Here is a 24213-nt window from a genome sequence, read left to right as displayed (position 1 = left end):
ACATATTGTACAAAATAATTATTTTCATATATTTTTTTTGTTCAACAACAAATTGCGCAAAATCTGCGCAAGCTGGACTTTCTTCACAACCAGGCTAATTAGCTGCATACACTTCCTGTATATATTTGTTAGAAAGATTAACGCGACTCCGGCTTAACATCGCTGCACGTCAGACATGCTGACAACGAGGTAGCTAATTCACGTTTAGAAGATGGGAACTCGCAACTGTTTATTTTAAGAGTAGTTGACTGTGAGTCTGGTTTTAAATCCAGACTTCGACGGAAGTGTTGCTGAGATATAGGCTAAGCTACATGGTAACGTTACCCAGGCTGGAGGAGTCTCTCAGCAGCAGGCATTGCTGAATAACTCACAGCGGAGGAATAGCTGGCTCTGCTCGGGCTGAAACAAACCTTCACCACCAAAGATGGCATGGTTCAATCATGTCAGTCAAGGCTCAAATCAGCAACAGCAACAGCAGCCAATGGACAGCCACAGATTCACAGCCACAGACACCCTGTGTGGCACTCTCACCTCCAGGCTCAGAGGTCCGACAGAGGGACCACTACACTCCACTCCAAGCCCAGAGGACTTTCCATCAGCTCTGCGGGGTGTATCCAGCCCTCCCAGCCTAGAGAAGCTGTCCTGCTCCTCTCCAAGTGCGTGTCAGGAGAGAAACCCGGAGCCAATCTCCTATGTAAGCCTACAGGAGCAGCGGTGCGTCCTGAGCTGGTTCCAGGGCTGGACCGGCACCCAGAGAGAGAGTTTCATGCAGGACCTCCTGGGGAAAGCTGTGCCTGGGAAAGTGTGCACCCTCCTAGAGTCACTGAGTACACTTCAGGTACCTTCAACACTGCCCCTGCTTAACAGATAGTCCAGAGCATGATTTTAATTTCTCACATCTGTTTTCTCTTCTTGTATCCTGACTAGGTTAAAGACAGACTACCAAACATCTTTGAATGCCAGCTTCGCCTCTGGACCCAGTGGTTCCAGTCTTGGGGAGAAGAGGAGAGGAATCATTTCCTGCACATACTGGAGGAGCGGGACCCAGTTTTTGTCGCCCACTTTTACAGGAGTGTAGCCGGGACAGCAGGAAGAGACTGAGCAGTGATTGCAATGTGATGGAAATGAAACTAAATATGTTGAAGAGGTGACGTGTAGTGGGGAACGTGTATTAGTTCGGAGATAGTTCTCTTGAGAGAAATGTTTGTGTAACTGTGATGGGACTTGCTGTTGAAGGTTAACCATTTCATTGTCAGAACAGAAGTATTCACTCAATATAAGCTGTTTTTATTCAGTTTCTCCAGGGATGCGTCACATATTATAACACATCTTTTTTATAAAGTTCAGAACCTTTTGTTAAATGCTTTCATGGGTGAAGCTCTGCCATTTAGTTACCCAATGGCGTGAACTTGAAATTAACAGGTTTAACGTCTGGTTGTAAAAACGGAACAATAAACACAATGCATTGTTGTATAATTGTTGTTGTTTTTTTATTGTCTGAAACATGCATCAGCCATTGTAACAGAATGTGCAGGAACATTTCTGCAGTCACTGGGATGGGGATGGGAATGGGGATAAATGGCTTGTTATATTCTTTAATTTATCCAGTCAACTGATCCAGGTGTAATCAACACTATTGGAGTAGGACCTCCAACATCCTCAACACATAAATTGACAAATGGATAGATTTTGTCTGTAAACCTTTGACCTACAAATGAATAGATGTGAGATCTTGTATCTGCATCGTAAAAGGACACCTGTCCCTTTTTATATTCCAGCAGAATGCCCAGCGTCAGAGGTCGCCTCTCTACCCGAAGGGTAATGTGTTGCCTATCAATGGCTTTGTATTGACCATTTTTGTTCAGGACTATAGTCCAGAAACCATTAGCTGGACGGAATGACACTGATCCTCTTCGTGGAGCAGATTCACTGGCCATTCCCAGATGGAAACAATTCTTATCAGCTACAGAAACCTCCCAGTAGTGGTTGCCAGTTGAAAAGCCAGTCCTGCCCAGGGCAGCGAGGAGAACGTTAAACCGGCCTGGATGGTCAGGGACATTTTGCAATTCCTCACTAGTGGACATCTCACTGTAGTCTGCAGACAGGGCTACTCTTGGGTTGGCTGTGTTTGAATCAAAGGTCATCTTTTCTGTATATCGAGAAAGGTAGTAGATCATGTGTTACACCAGATTTGAAAGAAAATTGACAATGATTTTAAGGCAGTACTTTTGTATGTCACTTCCATAAAGTTGTGGAGACTCAAGAGACAGATTTTGAAAGAGAATGGCTAAAACTGAAGCATCAGAGGCTAAGATTCTGACTTTCAGGCCTTGGCCAAACTATAAAACACTGGACCCTACAATTCCCATAATTCAACTAGCCAGCATCTTTCTTTAGACCCTTCATGTCTGGTAAGTTTAAGTTAATCATACAGTCATACAATTAAATTTGAACAGTATGGAACAGTGGGTGTGTGGTGTACAGTATGTGTGTGCGTGTTTGTAATAACTTTTATCATAACATTTATACAGTTTGAACACTTAAAATGTTGGCATGAAACTGAAACATCAAAGAATCCACAGGCCAAAACATTCCAGGAAAATAAATGAACCCTTGTGTGACTTACTGGCATAGATCGTGTTATCTTCCACATCAGTCGGAAGTATTTCTTTAGTGATGTTCGGGGTCTGTTTCTGTTGTTTCTGGAATTCTGTTTGATGAAAAATAACATGACATACTAGGTCTCAAAAATACAGGATCCAACCATTACACTGGTTCCTTTCCTTTAGTATAAACTGAATATATCTACTTCTTTTGTCTACAGACAAAGAGGTGAACTTACTGTTTTGACTCTGCAGGTTGTTATTCACCCTGATCTGTTCTTCTAAGTCCTGCTGCAGCTGTTTGAGTTTAGCATCCTTCTCGTGCAGTTTCTGCTGCAGGCGGTCAGCATCCTCCTGGCTCTGCTGCAGTTGTGTTTCTAAATCTGTTTGATCGAAGGACAAGTCACCCAAATAAAAAATAGAAAGTCAGTCATTATCTGGTCTTAGCAGCTACAGTGAAGATTTCAGCTTAGAAAAGGGTGTAAATAATGTCTTTTCAAATCAATTTGGGGTTTAATGGGTTCTGGAGACTTGAATTACCCCACACAAGCTGTGTTTTTCTGTCGTTCTGTTTTATGTTCTAAAACAAGTGCCCATTTACTTCAGTCGTCAAAGAGAATGCTGCAACGTTAACAGTGTCTGGGAGACTTAAACTACATGTAGTTGAACTACATAGCTTAACTGCAATTTGCTGTAGCTTGCTGGTAGTTAAACTACATTCATATTTTGTGCTGCGTCAAGGATTTCAACTACTTTTAGGGTCATTTTTTGTAGTTTAACTTCTCAATTTATAAACTGCAATTTTGGCCAATAACATGAAATATATTTTTTTTATTAAAAAAAAGATCTATATAATCTCTCTCTCTCTCTCTCTCACTCTCTCTCTCTCTCTCTATATATATATATATATTTTTTTTTTTTTCCTTGAAAAATGGCATGAAACATGTCATGACATGCTAAGCCAACACTGCCTCTGATTGGCTTGTCCTGGCAGCACTCAAATGCTTCACAGAGTGGGTGGGTCTGAAGGCAGTGCTCATGTATGGCGCGAGCACGTCATGGACAACCCTCCCGCTACCACCGATGTGCCCCCGAACGTGCCAGCCCAACCATGGCCATATTTGAGCATGTACATGTTGGATATAGATGCATCTACAGACACGACCTACGTGTTCACGTTAGTGCCTCTGAAGATCCTGTGATGTTGACCAAACATGTCAGCTTTTGTTCTTTAAAAAATAAAATTTGAGTTGAGAGGCATATTTCTGTAGGCTATAATATTTTGTTTCATATACACCATATGTTGATTTAGTTAATGCTGAGTTAAATGAGTGTAATAAGAGTATAATGAGAGTATAAGTAGTTGCTCAAGCTACTCTTTTAGCAGTAGTATCTCCAGGGGTAGAAATGTAGTTTGTTCAAACTACTGCCAGTCTGAACTGTAGTTTTACAAGCTACACTTGCAAAGTAGCTTGCCCAATACTGGTTAATAACTACAAAACTTTGGGGGATAAGTAGATAATGATCAAATTAAAATGTTTCAATTAACTTTCTTTTACAGTGCCTATAAAACATATTTGCCCCCTTGGATGTTTTCCCCTTTTATTGCTTTTATAAATGGAATCATAGTCAATATACACAAATATACAAAAACAAATAATTAACAAAAACAACTCTTGGGTGTTAAAGCGAAAACAGATTTCTACAAAGTAATGTCAATTAACTACAAATATATTATGTAAAATAAGGGTCTGCATAAGTATTCACCCTTTCAAATCAGTATTTAGTAGATGCACCTTTAGACTCAATCACAGCACTGAGTCTTCGTGGATAGGCCTCAATCAGGCTTGCACATCTTACACTACGATTTTACTCCATTCTTCTTTGCAGGGGCGGCTGCTGAGAAGCATCCCCACAGCATGATGCTGCCACCACCATGCTTCACATAGTGTGTATTTGGTGTCCACTGAACATAACATCTAGTCTGATGTTCAAAAAGCTCCATTTTGTTCTCATCAGACCAATGAACCTCCTTCCAGATTGCCTTGGCATCTGCCACATACCTTTGGGTGATCTCTAGTCGAGATTTAAAGAGCTTTCTTCAACAGTGGCAAGAAAGAAGTGGCAGAAGAAATCTGCTTTCACTTTATATTTAAAGAGGGTTTTTTGTAAATGTTTTGTTGTGTATATTTGTGTATATTGACCATGATTCCATTTATAAAAGCAATAAAGGGGAAAACACCCAAGAGGATGAATAATCTTTATAGGCATTGTAAATGTTCATCACAATGACTGTCTGGATCTCAAGGACAGCTATAGTATAGTATGTATGAAGGGATAATGAGGTGATATTGAGGAACTCACCGTCACACTGGCTGTTGACATTACTGCAGCACGTTCTCAGTTCTGTGACCTCCTGCTGTAAGTCTGATAGAGGGAGGAGGTTGAGACAATGGTATGTATCAAACACCAAATTTTAAAGGAATAGTTCAATTGCTAGAAGAAAAAGCAACCCCAAACATTTATTCGCCCTCTTGCAGAGTTAGAGAGAAGATTAAATCTGATCATATGCCTCTGTGGGAAATATATAGTTACTACCAGCCTAGCTTATATTAGCACAAAGACCTGAAACAAGGTGCAACAGCTAGCCTGGCCCTGTCCAAAGGTAACAAAATCCACCAACCAGCACCATTTGAGCGCACGTTCAAAAACTGAAGTGTAATAACGACAAGTTATGGTTTCAAAGGGGGAGTATTACCTGAACGGGACCAGACACTTCCTGGAGCCTTGTTATCACTGTGAGGTTAAGGCCTCATTCAGACCAAATGAAGAAAAAAAACTGTAAGCCGCTGATCAAACAGGCTGGTCAACCGAATTGTTGTTCCAACAGTTTACACTCAATTTAAAAAATCTTATAGCCTGCTAGCATAATGCTTACATAGGCCAACAAAAGACACGTGTACAAACATTTAGAGGTTTACCAAATTGCTCCAATGGTGCATCTGTTAAGTCGCCTGGTTTCTCAAACAACATTGTGCTTCCAGGAGACTACACTTACAGGCGGGGATAAATAGTCCGCAAACTTGATGCAGATGGAAAGGGGTTGTTGCTACCAAGCCATGTGCAAGAAACTGGACCAAGCAATGGCACTATCCCAGTTGTGTCCTCAGAAACTGCAGAACAACCCCTCACTAAACGCCACAACATCTGTTTGGTTTGCATGAGGCTGAACAATCAACAAGCTAAGACTTCAAGAAGTATCACTCTGGCAAAGAAGTAATAGTCTGGCATATAACCTCCCGCCCCCTAAAAAGACAACCCACTTTACCTTTTGTCAGAGAGGCCAACTGTTTCCAGACTTTGTGCTAAGCTAAGCTAATTGGCTTTTGGTTGAAACTTCAGAGCGTACAGACAAGAGAGTGGTATCAATCTTCTCATCCAACTGTCTGCAGAAAACAAGTAAGTGTATTTCCCAAAATGTCTATCAAACTATCCCTTAAAGACACGGCTGCGTAGAGAACATACCTTTGTTGGTGTTTGCAAGTTTTTTGTTTTCTCTTTGTTGTGTTTGTATTTGTTGCTCCAATTCTAAGGACAAAAAAACAACCACGACTGTGTTGAAAACAGATGATTTGGATGATTTAGACAATACATGTTAGGATTATTTCTAGATTTTTACTGGCATGAAAAGTGCAAAATAGTATGTGGACTGACAGCAGAGACAATAAAAGTATTGACAAACCGTCAACGTTCTGTTTGGCAGCTTTGTTTGCCAGTTTCTGAGCCTTTTTCAGTTTTGTTCTCAGATCAGCAATCTCCATTACTAGCAGAGACACAGAAACATCTGCAGTGTTACATTCTGCTTAAAGGAAACAGACATGAGACAAAACTTGAGCACAATGAGAACTTTTCATACTCGAGTTAAAATTCTTTCCATCAGCTTCCCTGAGTCGAAGTTCGCTGTCTTGCAGTTGCCTGTTTGTCAAACTCAGTCTCTTCTGAAGCTCTGAAAATCATTTAAAGATCAATCAAGGACAAAATAATTTGTCAAGCATATGTGTATGTATTACCCTAATGCACATAATAATGCAAGTGTCAACATTTTGTTTTTACCTTCCAGATTCTCAGTGTTTGCTTCCTTGAGTTCAGATATCTCATCTTCCAGAGGTTTGATTTTCTGGTGAAGTTCCATAATCTGAGCCGCTACAATAAAGCAAAGCAAAGCAAACTACTTTCAGTATTCTGGTACATGACAATTTTGACAATTCTGTTTTTTGTTTTTTTCCTCCAGATCGAAACTGAGCAGAAGTCTTACTCAAATTAGCAATCCTCGTGTCACTTGAGTCCAGCACCAGCGTCTTTTCTTGTATCTGATGTCTGACGTCCTCCAGTTCATTCTCCAGATCTTCGAGAAAGACAGAACAGATGTTTTATTTCCTTAAAATGCATTCAGCGGTATAACTTTAAATCCTAAAGACTGCCTCCCACCTTTAATTTTCTCCAATTCTGCTTGATTCTGACTCTCCGCTTGCTTCTTCAGTCGCGCTATTTCATCTTGTTGAGCCAAGATTTGAAACACTAACGGAAGAAAAACTTGATCAGATCTATTCACTGGATACAAACCCACGATCAAAAAGAACAATTACAATTTACTGTCATTTTCATGGTGACTCACTCAGTTTAGTATTTTCATTGTTTTCATCTTGTATTCCTGCGATCAAATCATTCATTAGGTCTTGGAGCCCTGCAGACAAGAGACGTCGAATAACATTATTTCATGTGAGGGCATTATCAACTTACCAACGGTAATTGTCGTCGTCGACATATGTGTCTGTCACTCACCTCTCATCTTAATGTAATCGGTGTCGTTTGCCGCCACATTCGCCAGTTTATCAATTTCTGTTTGTAGCGTAATGATCTGTAGGACTGGAAGGATGGTTAGAGATTGACAGTCATTTGTTAGCATGTATAATACCCATCGACTAAACATACATACAGCATAATTCAGTGATTTTGATTCTTTCAGAGGGTCGTAATCGCGTTCTACTCACGCCTTTGCGGTTGAGCACTTCTTGCTTTGAGCTCCTCTGTTTTTCTGGTCAGCTCGTTTGTTTTCGCATCGATAACTTTTTGAAGTTCTGCAGAATGGAAAACAAAAAAATGTATATCTTGTATATCTTTTGTTCTTCATACTTTAACAAGAATCACACAATGTACATTTTATGTTTCTCACTAAGCAGCACAGTAAGCTATCATAGCTAGCATTTTGCGCACCCACCAAAGGGCTTCATTCAAACTACAGCATGAGAGCGAAACACATCTGACAAGGCACATGCTGTAATTCACATCAAGCAAGGATGGAATATATTAACATAAAAAAGATATCAAACTGTAAAGTGACAATGAAACACACACACACACGCGCACACACACACACTGACCTTTTATCTTAGTATCAGATTCACTGCTCTTTTGTTGTCTCTTGAGCTCCTCTATTTGTAGAGTCAACGTTGAAACTTGAAGCGCTGAAAAAACACATTTACAAGGAGTTACACAAAAGTAATCAAGTTCCTCATCGTTAGAGCAACATTACATACACACACACACACACACACACACACACACACACACACACACACACACACACACACACACACACAGTTTCTGAGTGTAACATCACTGCTGCAAATACATATCCGAGGCCTGCAATTTGCCAGACGTGACATAGGTGCTAACTACAAACCAAACTCATTGCAAGTCATTACAAGACACTGTATCATCAAAATGATAATAAAGCTGTTATTTTAAGTTTTTTTTTTAAAAAGTTACATAATGTTGCTTTAAACGTAGTTTGCATGACGATTATAACACAATTCTCATCATAGTTGAAGTAAATAACTAACTGCCTACAATCGCATGAAATCAATTTCCATCATCTATTATGGATTAAGAATTATTTTTTCAATAAACGTATTGACTGTCCAACCACTCACCGAGCGAAGTCACAGTGTCAGATTTGGACTGAAGTTCCACAATTTTGCCGTCCAGGTCGCTCTGCAGATCTACAAGGACACATTTGTGACAAGGTGGGCAGGAAAAGATCAAACATTTGAATGCCTTAAATATTGGCCGATCTGAGGAGAGAGAAGAATGTATTTTTACGAGAAGGAGTTTCTTTATGCAAATCGCATGCTATTTGTGGTTTTGACAGCAGGCATCATCTGCTGCCGGGGTTGCCCTCTCTCCACCTTATAATTCGCTTCACCTTTGGAGCCACTTGTGCAGGCTATCTGGCAATCAAAGATCAGGAGCCACTCACTATCGATAGCACACGACATTTCATATCACTGTCTGTAGATGTATAGAATATAAAAAAATATACAAAAACATATACAAAATTGAAACTTCTTCCAGACCGTATTATCAATCATTAGACCATTAAGGCCTCAACTTTTCTCAGTCTGCATAAGTCTTCTGGAGGGGTTGATATACAAGATTTTAAGTGATATTCTCCATACTTTTCCCTCTGCTCCGTTTGGGTCAATATAGAGTGAGACCCCTGGTACCAGTATCATATCACGTCCTCACTGTATGGTACTAAATCCAACCATTTGCTCAACAGGAATAAGACTCTCTTATTTCTTAACAACGATATCGTTAAAACAAGACAAAAACTTACCATTTCCCACAATAGAGTCAGAAGGTAACAAGTCAGCAAGGCGACACTCACCTTTAAGTTTCTCCTCAAAATCTGAACACTGTCCCTCCGTCTGGTTCAGCTGATTCCGCAGATCTGATACAAAATGCAAAAGAAAACATTCATATTTAACTTCACTACTTTCCCTTGTTGCAGAAAGCTACACGAGGCAGTGCTGAACTCACCATTGATCTCAGCCCGATCACGAGCGAGCTCCTCCACCTTTTCCTGAAGTTGTTCTCTCAGCTCTGAAAACAGTAAGGTTTCATTCAACTTACGGATCTGCTGCCAATACGTGATTCAATAGTATCAAGAGGGAAATGAGATGCTCACTGGTAACTGTGGCAGAAGTTGTTTCGCTCTTATTTTGCTTTTCTTTTGCTAGTTTTTTGACTTGGTTGTGCAGCTCGGTGGCTGTAAGAACTGAGAAACAAGGAAATAATCTATTGCATCGCAATATATTTTCTGGATATTTCTCAATAGTGAATGTAGACACTAAGTTTCCTTTCACTTACTCATCCTGGCATCTCTCTGATTCTTCTCTTTCAGATCGTTGACACATTTCTGCAGCTCGGCCCTCTTTGACGTAAGATCATTTCTGAGCTCTGAGAGAAATTTAAAGAAGTTACTATGCAGAACCAGGATACAGTAAGAACAATATAACAGACATTAGCTTGTTGTTAAATATTTTAAGGAAATGTTTACTGGTTGCTTGAGGGGTTTGTAACATCTGGACGCCCGCCAGCTGTTTCTGCAGCTGCTCCACCTGACTCTGCAGGCTGATCATTTTCAGCACTGAAGCACATCACAACAGAGGGGAAGAAATGTAGTTTGTTTCAAGCAATCATGTAACAAGGCGAAAGACAAACTTGTATGTGAAACTTTCTTCTGACAGTTATTTCAAACTCACTCAGTTTTGTGTTTTGCCTGTCGTCTATTCCAGCGAGAAGGTCATCCACTCTGTTTTGCAACCCTGGGAAAAGTCATCAGTCTTTAATGAAGGTTACATTTAGGCATGAGTGATTTCATTTTTCAATTAACACCCCTCTGAATTTGTACATTGGTATTTGAAGTAGACTAACATTTTACACACTCACCATTGGTGTCACTGGCACCCCTTTTTTGAAGGTCCGATATCTGTTCCTGCAGCTCAATGATTGTTAAAACTGGAACAAATAAACATGCCCTGAGATTGGCTGGATTCATTGCCACAGAAATCTGTGTCAGCAGTCATCAACATTAAAGGCTAGATACAAGTTACCAAAGTCAATAAAACACTATCCTTCTTATTGCAACACAATGGTGATTTCACAAAATTTGGAGCCGTTTCAATGATAGAGGAGCCTTTCTGTCAAAGTATTTAAAAGAGAAAAAACAACAATTTTATCAATTTTTATCTAAAATTGGATACTTAACATTTAAAATATTTCTTTTTACAGGGTTCGTACACATTTTTCAAGGTCAAATTCAAGCACTTTTCAAGCACTTTTAAGGGTCATTTTTAAGATTTTCCAGCACCTTATTGCTGGGGTAAAATAAATATCTAAAGGAGTATATATACACTTATAATTTTTTTCTTCACTTTTTATCAGAATTATGTAAATTGTATTATGCTGTAAATATCTAAAATTATATTTCACAATAGCAAAAACTTCAGAAATTAATTATCAAGTCTGATCCCAATTTTGTGAAAGACACAGAATTATAATGTCAAGCACTTTCAAGCACTTAAACAAAAATCCAAGCACTTTTCAGACCTTGAAAACACAACATTGAAATTCAAGCACTTTCAAGGATTTCAAGCATCCGTACGAACCCTGTTTTTAAGATTTTTTGAATATACTCCTTCTTCTGTAAATGATTCCTAAAAAGTCTTGCTTTTCATTTTCATTATGTTGAACGGTGATTTGGTCTATAGAAAATACAACTCCGAATCCCAAAAAGTTGGGCCGCTGTGTAAAATATAAATAAAACAAGAATGTGATCATTTCCTAACACAGACAAAGTGACCATAGCTCGAAAGAGTCGAGGAACCTATTAACTCAAAACTTCCCAGTAAAGTAGACCGATTTTAAAGTTAAAACAATACAAAGACAATATATATTTAATGTTTTATCTCATCAACTGCAGTGATCTTTAGAATTGTATGCCAATTCTGAATTTCACGTAAAGAAAAACACTGTATTTACATAGCGTGTGTTTTTTAAGAATGTGGTGCTGACAAATGTGACGGCAGATGTGAAGTGATAGATGATTTGTACTTTATCCACCGGTGTACCGAAAGAAGTGCTCACTTATTCTTGGGTTGGCAACCAGTGTCTCTATGTCTGCAGTCTTGGAGTTCAGATCTTCTTGCTTCTCCTCCAGTTGCCTCGTCAGCTCTGTGAGGAGACAGCGATGATGACAGTGAAAACTGAGAGAGGCAGAAAAATCCTTCAACACTGTGACCACTCACCGGTGATCCTGTCTGGGTCATCGGCGGTGGCGATCAGTTCCCTCAGAGTCCTCAGCTCATCATGCAGGCTTATTACGTTCAGAACTGACCCAGAGAACAGAGGCAACATCACTGCAGCACTTAAACAAACTGCCAGATGAGAAACGGTGCGATGAAACGTTACTTACTGAGTGCTGCTTCAGAGTTTCCGGTTCCGTTCAATTCTTTGACCTTCTGCTCAAATTCAGTCCTTACGTCTGATGGAAGCGCACACGGACACAAAATCAGAACTGAAAATAAAACCTGAATCACCGGAGCCTTTAGCTGAAGTCACGTTTACAACTCACGCTCATATCTCTCCTCAGGTCCAGAGCATTCGCCACTCTTTGCTAGCAGCTTCCTCTGCAGCTCTGTCGCACATAAAGAGAAAACATCACCTTGAAAGCGCTCGCCTGACACTGTGCTTTCAAGTGTTTTATCTCTGAGAATAACACAGACTCACCACTTATTTCAGCCTGAGCTCTGGCAAATTCATTTTCTTTGGTTTGAAGCAGAGTCTGAAGGGCTGATTTTAGAAACACGATTTGTGTCAGTGCATTACTCAGTCAACAACCAGCTGCTTTTCAGCCCGAGTTAAACAACAGAAGTGGCGGAGGAGGACTCACCGGTGGCTGGGCTTGTTGGTGTTGTCTGGACTTGCTCATCAACCTGCAGCGTTCTCAACTCTTTCATTTGGTTGATGACTGTCATGACTGTTAAAGAAAAGTAAAAGAAAACTTCTGACATTTAGAGGTGATATATGTTGACGATTTTTGCCGACTCTGACGTTTTTGGTTTTTTTTGGCTGTGGTGTTATAACATGATTTCAAGTAGAAAGGAAGTATTGAAGATTCTTGAATATACAGTATAAGGATAGAATAGACAATATTTTGAATGATAAACATTTACAATCTTCTTTTTCATACTCATACTCACTCAGTTGTGACTGGGCATACTCTGTTCCCTCCAGCTGCTTCTGTAAGTATTCTAGTCGTCTCTTCTCCTCCTCCAGGATAACTTTTATCTCTACAATGAAAAAAACAATAACAACTATTATCATTACAATATCCCACATTAGACGAGCCAAGTGTGACTTTCAGTGTATTTAACCAGTTTCATACAGCTGTAAGGTTATTCACCGCTAAGTTGGGACTCAGTTATCCTTTTTGCGTTCACCATTAACAGGTGAAAGCCCTCCACCTCGCTCTGCAACTTCAAAATTTCCCTGGCTGGAGAGAAAAGACAAAGTAGTTGAAACTAATGCTGCAGCAAAAACCACAATAAGAACATGAAAGTGCATTTTACAGAGTTGGACACTCACTAAGTGTTGTGTTACGCTCCTCACGATTCAACTGTAAAATCTTCTTTTTAAGGAGGTCCCCTTTTTGCCTCCATTGCCTCTGGTACTCTGGAAAACAAACCAAAATGAAGCCTATAGCTTAAATAAGGTCACAGTTGATACAATACCATGAGATCTTACCAGCAGCGTTAGTTCTGGATTCTTTAATGTGGATACTAATCAGCCTCTGCATCGTCGCAATCTTGCTGTGTACAGAAATCAGCTCCAGCGCTGAAGAGAGAATGTCAGGTCGCGTTAAATCTCAAACGTTGTTAATCGTGATGAGAACGCTGACAGATGTAGGGAGGTGTACTGACTGTCTGAGACCGCATCTCCATTCTCTCGCAGCTGACTGATCTTCCCGTCCAGCTGGGCCTGGAGAGCTGGTGAGGTGAAAGATTAAAGGGTAAGTCCACTGACTTTATACATTGACGTGTGTTTACAGGGCTTGGGGAGTACCACTGCATAGGAAGAAAGTAGTATCAAACCTTTTGTGGCTCTGAATGGAACTGTGTGTAATCTGATAAACTGCCTCCTGTTATGTCGCTCTGTGATTGAACTGCATTGTGGGTAGCTGAAATGCTAAAATACTGTTTGATAGCATAAATGGAGAATGGAGTCATACAATCTGTAAATGTACCTACGGTTTGCTAACATTAGCCACACACCCTACTAAACTTCATTTATGACTTCAACACTTTTTATCTGCGAAGGAAGACCGTGTCATTTCTTGTCTCAAAAGCTAAATAGCCTAGCTTCAAATTGTACTTCCTGAATTATGTATCAAAGTATATCTAAATATTTTAGCTGAATGGGCAACAGTTTACCCAGAATACTCCTGTCGGGTTGAAGACTAGTTTCTCCTCTTCTTGATGTTTCCTGCTCCAGATCCCAGATCTGATTTTGCAGTGAAATGATCTGAAGAACTGAGCACAAACAAAAGCACGTCATATCATAACCACTTACTGCTGTGTATATACAATTTGGACAAATCCAAATGGATCAGCATCTTCAAAGTAAATCCTTGAGACTTCACTGCTGCCCTCAGCTGTTCTACAACTGTCTTGTAAATCTTTTTTTTTAAAAAAAAAGCTCTCACTTAGTGCTGCGTTTGGGTGGCTTCTTTCAATCTGCTGCATCTTTGCATTCATGTCATTGGTTTTCTCTTGCAGCTCTCTCTGCAGCACTGTGGGACACAGGTTCAGATATGAAACATTTGAAGTCAGAGACTTTCATCATAAGCGTACTAAGGGTTTCTCACATCTTCTGCCGAGGAAAATATCAGGCCATTTGTCAATTATTTCAAAATATTTGGAGTTAGTCTGATGCAGAGCTATAAAAAAAACACTCACTTGTGATGTCAGTAGCACTTTCAGTAGAATTAGCAGCATGTTTGACCTTCTTCTGTAATGCATTCACCTCACTGGTGAGTGCAATGGTTTTCAGAACTAGGCAAAAACGTTCATATTAGACAAAGCTGAATATCTGTGTGTTGAAAACAACACAGAATATATGAGAGGTTTAACTCCAGGTCAGGTGAACTTACCCAGGAATGTGTCACTATCAAATGTCTCCAGATGCTGCTTCATTTTGTTGAGTAACTGGGTTTGATAGGCTGGCAATAAATTAAAGATGCAGGTAAACACAGTTGTTCCGGATCATGTTTCATATACTTACGAGTTTGATTCACAATCAAGAGCTTACAGCCAGTAATCGTCGAGGCTGTCAAACTGCACATGTCGAGCTGCAGTTTCAGCTGCCTGACTTCCCTCCTCAGCCCAAAGGCTTCATTATCTGTCAGGAAGAGTACAGGTTATATCAGAGCAGCAGGCGTAACTGATGATATACATCAGAATTCAAACAGATCAGTGCTCACCTAGCTGGCTGTTGTGGAGAGTTGCCTGCTGAAGCTGACTGCTGAGTCGTGTCAGCTGGTCCTTTACACCTGACAAGTCATGTTAGTAACCCCAGATGTTAGCTCAGAGAGTACAGTATGTCACAATATGTTTTTATAGCCCTATAGCCTCACAGTGTGCGTCGCGGTGGGACTTTATACTTTAGGCAACACTCTGTCAACAGCACTCATGTTACACCAGCAACATACAAAAGCTACTGCTTGTAAAATTTCCACTGTAATGCCACTGATAATTTATCACTGCTGCTAAGCCTCTTCCACCAATTATAATCAGTTTTACATGAACAAAAAAGTGTAGACAACCACTCACCTGTGCAGGTGCTGGCAGCAGGTGACTGTGGGGGAACAACATATATTTGACTTGTGTTAAACAGGATAATAATTTAGCAATTTAGTGCAGGGGTGCCCAAACCTTTTCCCCTGGAGGGCCAAAAATGAAACCTACTGGTGGGACACGGTTCCAATGCAAGAACCTAATTTATTGCATTGTATTGTTCATGATGAAAAAGGGGCAAGGATTACGAGTTCCTGCGCAAAACGTTGGCCAACAGGACAGTCGAATCAACCAATCTTTTTTCATGAACTTCACGTAAATATACAAGTTAATACAACTTTTTTGTTTGTATTTTCACAATGAAATGGAATATGGGTCATGAATGGATACACTCTACAGAGTGTAATTAACATAAGTCTATAAAGAAACAGGATTAGCATTAGTCAGAGTTAAAATGTTGCTGATGCCATATTTGTTTTTAATATCTTATGGTTATTGAACATGCTTTCTCAAGTTCAGTTATCTTCACAATAGGTTTCACTAAAAAAGATGAGTGAACCTTTAGATTAAAGGCAGCCGTTGAACTTAAATGTCTTTTGTTGAAACAGCCTGTTCACATCACAGTAACAACAAACAGATTTGCACAGGCAGAGAAAATATTTGTTATTACAAATCCATTCATATCATCGAGACTTGTGCTTTCTGGGAGGGTTATCTAAAGTCAACTGGGCAGAAGACAGGAAATGAATTATAATAATAATAATAATAATAATAATAATAATAATAATAATAATAATAAATAATTTATTTTTGTATAAGGACAATGCACATTGATGAACATCGAAAATGTCTCTGTAAATATGCCGGATTATAGCAGAGCTGCTAATTTGCATTGTAGTCCCCCTAAAAAATTCGAATAGAAGAGAGCGAATAAATAGATAAAATACAAATAGAAGAGACAACACACCCAAACCCAGAAGGATATAACAAATAAATGTACAAATTAAAAAAATTAATGTACAGCAGTCTTACGTCCAGTTAATGGTCACACTTTTGGTGTGATTTATTACAAGGATTACTTGTATAAATGTGTTTATCTTGCCCAAAAGGTCACAGTTTGGGACACTCACTGGGATCTTTGTAATGACCCACTCTACCTCTGTGCTTCCTGATTGGCTGGGTAAAGAGGCAACAACCTGACGGACTGAGAAAAACAGAGAAAATTCCAGATTACCAATCACCTCAATGTAACTGTCAGTTTAAAATACTTTCATCTTATTCACTGCTCACTACCTGAGTGCAGTATGGCTGGATTGTGGTTCCTTACCATTTCTGTTACCAGAAGCTTGAAAGACACAGCAAAGAAGGAGGGGAATCCGAATGAAGTAAGAACTCCCAGCCATCACTGTGTTTCCCCTGTGTCATAAAACTTCCCTCTTCTGTGAGCAGCCCTGATGCTTTTATACACCACTGAATGATTGATGTCTGAGGGTGGTGCTGGCTCCCAAAAACAAGGAGGAGCAAGACTGTGACTTTGTTCCCAGACTAATTTCATTAAATGTTTATAAGTCACAATACAGCGGCGATTTGGACTTATCTACAGCAAACATTGTGGAAACATTCAGAGAACTCAATCAAGGTCAAAGTGCCAGTAGGCCAACTTTTAGGTAACAAGTTCAAACCATACATGACAGGAAACTGACTTATATTGCACGTATATGTATATGTGCGTCTGTCATAATACCCTTCACTCTATACATAAAATGTCCAGATGTCACCAGAGTCAGTGCTGCCACCATTATGCCCACAATGGGCACAAAATAATCTTTACAAATCTAAGAATATGATTTAAATCACTGACAATTCAATGTGTTTCGTTCTAAATATTGACTGGAAACTGGAGGGCAAAATAAAATCTGATTTAATTGATATCTAAGTAGGCATAAATTCCTGTTAGATTGCTTATACCATAGTAAATCAACACAGTTAACTCGCATCAAATGTCTTCTGTAAATGTAACTTTATTCAGGATATTACACATATAATAAATATAATGATAAAATGTGATGTGACAGGTCCCTAAATTCTGAGAGAGACAAGTTAAAATTGGCAAGCGCCTCTATTTACGCTGAGCTAATGATTAAAAGGTTTTCCAATAGGTTCTTTAGGCCTGGCACTCTACATATAGTTCAGTATTAAGTTTATACCATGTAGCCACTATACGTTGTTTCTCTGACATGTGTATCCTGTCACTGTCTGTGTTCACCTTTCTCTAAAAAGATCACACTTTGGAGATACACGATATGTGATATCAGTTTTTGAATCATTTCAAAAAGTGAATTCAGCAGTTTTCTCAAAAGAAAGATGACACAGACATAAACGTCTGTGCAAAGCTAATATTTGTAAAAGAGTTGCATCAAACATAAACAGAATCTGTGTTTTGTTTGGCTTGAAATGGGATTCCCACCTTCTTCCCATGTTTACAGTATGTCGAGCGGAGGCGCTTCCCGTAAAGTTGATGTTTTTACATGATTGCGTAAATCTTTTGAGTCTGGACTTCGGTTGTACTGTGATGCCAGTGACCAGAGGTTGCTGAGTTAATTAAATGAGGAAGTTTGGATGCAGGAAACTGTTATGTTTATTCTACAACAAACATTTCTTGGATTTCGTATGACAAAGGCTGGATACTGACTTCACAGTGAGAAGCAATTCGCATCCATGTAAAGGCATGCTAATGAATCACAGGGCTACAAGTTCTGCATCAGAGAATGTGCGTCCACAGCAACAGCAATATGCCTTTCAATAACCCTTTCCAGTTTTCACTGGAACTGTTGGCAGACCTGTTTGGTGACTACATACTAAGATTTTACTACCGTTATAGTTTTTAATGGGAATTTTGACTCTCTGTCTCGTCAGATAAAACCAAAACAGTCTGCATAGCTGTGCACCATTTGATGATGTGAGTGAATATGTTGGACTCATAAAAACCTATCTTATTTTCATTTTTTTAAAGCAAACATAGGTCCATAGTATTCTGCATCAATATTGACCATGATGCAGAATATTGAACACTATCACAATAAAGCATTGTGATTAATCTGTTCGGCTTGGCTTTGATAAAATCTGCACTGACAGTGTGCCCTGTTGGGTCTGCAGGCTTCCCGTAAATTTTATTGGTTGATAATGATTAACTAAATGTTTTTCAATCCAGGTCATTTTTTGTGATGTGATGCCAAGTTTAGAAATCATTATTTAGTCCTTCCACTATTATTTCTGCACGGAGTAATAAGGCCTTAAACCAAACACTTAGTAAGAGTTATTCGTGCAAGTCTGGAGCATTTTCTGTTGGTTTGTCGTCATTTATTTCACACATTGATGTTTGTATGATTACTTAAAGAGGAAATGGGAACACGGGCATGCAGAATTCACATGTCCATTGAACTTAATAGTCTCGTTAACAGCCAAAACAAACGGGCAGTTTGGCAATACTGTCGTAGAATGTGCTAACTCTCCAGCGCCACATTCATAGGCTACAGCGCCATCGTGTGTGAATTGGTGTAAATTAAACCAAAGATCACCTTCGACTATCACCAGCAAGATAGTTCGCTTACCCTGAACCACAACAGCCAACAGCTCTTGAAAACGAAATGTTGCTCAACATAAAATAACACAATGGTGTATCGGTCTATTACGGCACCTATTTCTATTTAAAAGTCATTTAAGACCATTTTAAGGCTGAACACGTTATTGCTACAATAATGGTGCGGCGCTCACGTTACAACCTGAACTCAAGCGAAGCAGGAAGTCAGAGCGAGTGACTCCTCTCCGTCTACCTCACTCTCGCCCCAGTCGACTATTTTTCGTTTTGCATCTTCTCGCGAGATTACAGTAGACATGGTGCTGTGATCGTGGCCTTGAAAAAAAACGGGCTTGCATTGTAGCTCGGGGCATTTTACTGTGTGTTATCACAACACCTCCGCTCCGCAGCCGTGACACTGTGACCGAGACACTGCCGTGTGTGTTTACTCCGAGCGTTATCTGTGAAACACGGTAAGGATTTTTTTTAAAATATATATACAATTGGTCGAATTCTATAGATATTAAAGTTACATTTCCAGTATTCTACGTTAGATAACAGCAGAGTGTCGCCCCCGATAAGCATGATTTATAACTGAGTCAAGTCCTGCAAATGAGTCGTCGCTGTCTTTCTCTCGCGGCTTTGACTGCATCTTTTGCGTTATCAAAGCTTTTTATTATGCCAAATGAAGCATTTGTAGCGAGAGTAGTGTTATAACAACAGCAAAACCTATTCAAACTGGAAAAAAACACATTGCTTAAAAAGTTATGACTTAATACGAACAAGATAAGATAACAAATAAATTAAAAACGTTGTTGTTATTTTGTTGTTTAACCCTCCTGTATCATCTGATAATAGCCTTCCTGTGTGTTTCATACTGTGAATACCATTTTAAAATCTTTTCTTCAACTGTCCTGAACATGCAGACAGAGAGCTCACTGATTTCACTCATTACATCACTGCCTGCTGTTAACTGCTCATGCTGGATGTTGAGTAACAGTGACTGGACAGAGGAGTTGTGTAAGACTCATCTAGAAGTTCTAGCTGAACTATGGACAGGGGGTGCGCCACTTTGTGTTGCAATTTCAGTATTGTATCTCCCAGCTGATCTGTAATCATATTTAACCAACATAAACCTCTACTCAACCTTTCCCCCTTTGAGTTACATGCTGGTTTTTGGCTTACTGCTGATTGCATGTGATGCTGTGTCCTCCCCCCAGGGAAAATGTCCTTGTCTGGCTGGGTGTGTGTGGTCACAGGTGCCTCCAGAGGTATAGGCAGGGGAATCGCCCTCCAGCTGTCCGAGGCCGGAGCCACCGTCTACATCACAGGGCGCCAGGAGAAGACTCTGAAACAAACAGCTGCAGAGGTGAAATTTCTGATAGGAGCTACATCAGGCCACTGTGAGGAGGAGCGACACAGCCGGTTGTTGTTAACCAATCTCTCGCGAATGATGGCGCCATCGTTTTGTAATAAGCATCCTCAGCTCCCACAATCGGCAGTTCCTCCTCCCTGTCCATTCCTGGTGCACGACTTAGACAACATTGCCACTGGAAAGTGGATGCTTTTCTTCTCTGTCGTATCAAAGACTTCTTCAGGATTTCTTTCAGCGGTTCACAGCTGACATGTTTGTTCTCACCACAGGTAAAGGAGAGGGGCGGAAACTGTCTGCCAGTTATCTGCGATTCCACAAACGACAAAGAGATTGAAGAACTGTTCGAGCGGATCAAACGTGAACAGAATGGCAGACTGGATATGCTGGTTAACAACGCCTATGCCGGAGTACACGTGGGTATACTTGTGCTGTCATGAAAACAGTAATCGCATAATTAATACGGTAGAAATAGACCCTGTTCGGACCTGGTACTAACGTGAGTCCCGAGTGATCCGATCGCAAGTCTGTCTGTTCACACCAGCCAATAATGCGTCTCGGCATACACCACAAGTGACCACGAACATCCGCTGCCAACACTGGCAGGTCAAGCGAGTTCAAACATGTCATTTACGTTGCAGTGAATCACATGGAAAAAGGATGGTGTGTAATCCATTCTGCCTGTTGTCGTGGCTTCCTCTTCTTGTTTCACAGAGAAAGTCAGGTCTGAGTGAGTGGACCTCAAGTGCCAGACTTCAACGTGTCTTGTGGAAATTTCGCCCCTGCACTTTGAGCTGTCCACTTGCGATAAGATCGGGGCCTTACATGTGGGAGATTTGTTTTTTTCAGGCTGTCTTCGAGAATATGGGGAAGAAGTTCTGGGAAACCGACCCGACCATATGGGATTCCATCAACAACACTGGCCTCAGGTGTGTTTTCTTTTGCTTAGTCACGTCTGATAGGCCAACTGAGTCATTGTCAGCGAAATGCTTAATCATTTCCTCGTGTCTAATTACAAACGTCCAGGCATTAGTCAGCCCGTATTTGACGTCTAGTTTTGTGGTCAGTGGGAGTTTCCTCTTGTCAGCTGGGGCTCTTTCAGAAGACATGATAAAACAAGGAATGTTACGTTTACTGTATGATCAAAATTCATGTGCACTGTGCTAGAGTGGGCAAAGATGATTTGGTTTGTTTCCGTCTTCATCTATCTTACAGGGGCCACTATTTCTTCTCAGTTTATGCATCCCGGATGATGGTGGATCAAGGTCGGGGCTTGATTGTCACCATTTCATCTATGGGGGGTCTGCGGTACCTCTTCAATGTGCCATATGGCGTCGGCAAAGCCGCGGTAAGTTCTCCTCTCATTAAGTCTCATGTTATCAAGACCCAAATCTCATTTAACGCGTTACCCAGTAATTAGCTTGGTGTAATGAAAACCCGTTTTGTTTTATTGTTTGTTTCCAGTGCGACAGGCTGGCAGCAGACATGGCGGTTGAGCTGAAAAGTAGAGGGGTGACTTCTGTCAGCCTGTGGCCGGGTGCGGTACAAACAGAGTTGGTGTCTCAGTTCGTACTGGAGCAAGACACAGTAACGGGGATAAATTCTAAGGTAGACGCTTCTCTTACAGAAATGCATATTTCTTGTCTCAGTTTCCTTTCGCTTAATGTCTGAATTTTCTGTTCCTCAGTTTAAAGATGTATTTGCCAATGGAGAAACCACAGAACTGAGTGGAAAGTGCATTGTCAACTTGGCAAAAGGTGGGATTATCCTGTGTGAGACGGTATTCGCTTCATAGTCTGACTGTTAATTAGAGCCTAAATAAAAGCTAGAAAGGCTTTACAGAAGATCACACTTGAGGAAGCATTTACTGGTTTAACAGTAGAGTCTTGTTTATTTGGAAACTAATCTTTGCTTTTATTCTCCGCCTGAAAGATAAAAATATGATGTCGCTGACTGGAAAAGTCCTCATGACCTGTGATCTGGCGAGACGCTATGGAATACAGGATGTTGATGGTAAGTTTGTATCCGCTTTTTTGTGATGAGTTGTTCTTATATTAGAAATAATGTTTTTTATGTTCAATCACAAAGTTCTAATACTTTCATCATTTATTTCCAGGACGAAGCGTCGCTGATTACACTTCCCTAAAATTCCTCCTGAATCAGGTCCCATATCTCTCCTGGCTGTCCACTGTCGTCCCTTCATTCCTGCGCGTGCCACGCTTTGTGCTCACCCTGGCAAACGGCCGATTCTGAGCATTTCCTTTATCAGCATCGAAGTGGCAGGATCATACTGTGATTCAACTACATGGTCTGAAATGTAGCTAAACCTGTAGTTGTCATGTCAGTAGTTTCCTCCTTTACTGGAGGCTAAAAGGGTGAAAACATCTTCCACTGACAGTAATATTGAAGGATCATTCTTAAAATCATTGTAAATATACATGTATCTATTTTTGATGACTCAATGAATGTCACTCTGTTAAGTTTGAGGTAAAGAAAGGTAAATATGAAGGGTGCACTAGCATATTTCTGTATTCAACATTTACACTACTATCAGCTGTGGGTGAAGCCACACAATTTGAAAATGACACATTATTATTACTACATATTGTGTATTTTCTGAAGTAGTATACAAATTCATAATTATCTGCAGATGAATGACACATTTTAGAAACATAAAATGTTTTGTATTGTAAATGTGTTATATGCATTTATTTTTGCATTTTCTATGAACTGTGTATATACAAAAACACTACTACTACTACTACTACTACAGTAACAACCGGTTAAATAAAGAAATATGAACTTGCTGGTGTTTATGCTTCTTGTTCCTTTTTTCAAAACAGCATCTCCAAATTGATAGAAAGACGTGTGGAATCTCTTACAGAAAGACAAATATCTGCATCTTGTTTATGTTTTTTTCTATGAATTATCATAAACAATGAATTACAATGGCTAACTCTCGAGTAAATCACTGAAATACAACTGGCTTATTTTCTGTCACAGAATATCAACTGATAAGAAGAAGATCGAGGGAACAAAGTATCCCTGGAACACTGTTGATTGTATACTTCAAATCTTGTTTACAAAACAAGAGGGAAATCTAACAGGCTGTCTGACGATTTCTTGTTAGAACTTGGGTTTCTCCGTATGTGTAAATCTCACACATCTTAACAAAGTCTTAATTTTGTTGATACGAATTGATGCAGTTCACGAGAAACAGGACATAACACGCTGAAGTCATGATTAGACACTGAAGACTGGGGGTGCCTGATCCCTGACGTGGTTAATAATTAACAAAAAAAAGACTAGGACAGCACTTTATCTTTTTAAATATTGCAACATGGACGTTTTGGGCAAGACGCCCATCTTTGGATGAAGTATGCCTGCACTTTCACAATCAATATAAAGGAACTCACACAGTGCCATAGTGATTGTTTTAGACATACTGAGGTCAAGTCCCCCCAGCACAAAATAAAACGCTTTTAATCAATATGGATTTTATCCAAATGCTCAATACACTGTTCATTTTTATTGTTCAGTAAGTTTTATTCCTCAACTTGACTACTTGCTGTTTCAAAGCCTTCACTACACTGCCAGCCCCCCAAAATAATTAGTTATTTGATTTATCCAAATTGCTTAATTCAAATAAAAGTGCTGGTTGTGGTAATATGTCCTTTGTACTGACAGCTCAGAATCTCTATACATTTTGTCCAGTGGTCTTGAACGGAGGGAGATTCATACAAGTACATTTATTTGCCTAAAATGATTAACTCCTGTTCCTTATTACTGTCTGTGAGTTCAGTACGAGCTGGATGAATCTGTAATATAAATGTATGAAGATATTGTTTCTCGTGGAAAATCACATCAGATGTTTGTGGGCCTGATTTGGGTGTCGGGAAGGGGGGGGAGAGACTGGTGGGTGGTTGACGTAAAAATGTTTAGCCTACTGCCACGGATTTATTA

The 24213-nt window shown here is 39.9% G+C and overlaps 3 protein-coding genes across 4 annotated transcripts; 2 read left to right on the top strand and 1 right to left on the bottom strand.

Annotated features, from left to right (window-relative positions):
* The first annotated feature begins 85 nt into the window (after positions 1–85).
* On the top strand, positions 86–1476 carry c21h14orf119 (chromosome 21 C14orf119 homolog). Its single transcript, XM_030403582.1, has 2 exons — positions 86–838; positions 928–1476. The coding sequence occupies exons 1-2, from the start codon at positions 425–427 to the stop codon at positions 1099–1101; spliced, it is 588 nt and encodes a 195-aa protein (XP_030259442.1). The 5' UTR covers positions 86–424; the 3' UTR covers positions 1102–1476.
* LOC115573011 (myosin-1) lies at positions 1466–16739 on the bottom strand. Of its 2 annotated transcripts, none has more exons than XM_030403579.1 (42): positions 16629–16739; positions 16432–16505; positions 15338–15362; positions 14989–15057; positions 14817–14906; positions 14659–14727; positions 14465–14560; positions 14212–14298; positions 13940–14038; positions 13430–13495; positions 13254–13343; positions 13095–13181; positions 12913–13002; positions 12710–12799; positions 12400–12486; positions 12237–12299; positions 12082–12144; positions 11923–11991; positions 11756–11839; positions 11595–11681; positions 10398–10466; positions 10211–10273; positions 10006–10095; positions 9816–9905; positions 9634–9723; positions 9486–9548; positions 9334–9396; positions 8597–8665; positions 8045–8128; positions 7655–7741; positions 7446–7529; positions 7279–7347; positions 7092–7181; positions 6919–7008; positions 6717–6806; positions 6520–6609; positions 6346–6426; positions 6129–6191; positions 4968–5030; positions 2843–2986; positions 2627–2710; positions 1466–2149 (listed from the first exon to the last, which is right to left on the bottom strand). In XM_030403579.1, the coding sequence occupies exons 1-42, from the start codon at positions 16702–16704 to the stop codon at positions 1596–1598; spliced, it is 3831 nt and encodes a 1276-aa protein (XP_030259439.1). In that variant the 5' UTR covers positions 16705–16739; the 3' UTR covers positions 1466–1595. The 2 variants fall into 2 exon arrangements, with proteins under 2 accessions (XP_030259439.1, XP_030259441.1); XM_030403581.1 differs by having other exon boundaries at positions 16459–16505.
* A 2452-nt stretch (positions 16740–19191) lies between these two features.
* dhrs1 (dehydrogenase/reductase (SDR family) member 1) lies at positions 19192–23057 on the top strand. Its single transcript, XM_030402779.1, has 9 exons — positions 19192–19351; positions 20099–20247; positions 20523–20666; positions 21100–21179; positions 21466–21598; positions 21715–21858; positions 21938–22007; positions 22183–22263; positions 22367–23057. Exons 2-9 carry the CDS (start codon positions 20104–20106, stop codon positions 22501–22503), a joined length of 933 nt encoding a protein of 310 aa, XP_030258639.1. The 5' UTR covers positions 19192–19351; positions 20099–20103; the 3' UTR covers positions 22504–23057.
* The last annotated feature ends 1156 nt before the right edge of the window (positions 23058–24213 follow it).

The sequence above is a fragment of the Sparus aurata genome, chromosome 21, assembly GCF_900880675.1.
Source record: "Sparus aurata chromosome 21, fSpaAur1.1, whole genome shotgun sequence".
In the NCBI taxonomy this organism is placed as follows: domain Eukaryota; kingdom Metazoa; phylum Chordata; class Actinopteri; order Spariformes; family Sparidae; genus Sparus; species Sparus aurata.
Note: the sequence above shows the minus strand (reverse complement) of the source record. Positions and strands in the feature narration are given on the sequence as shown.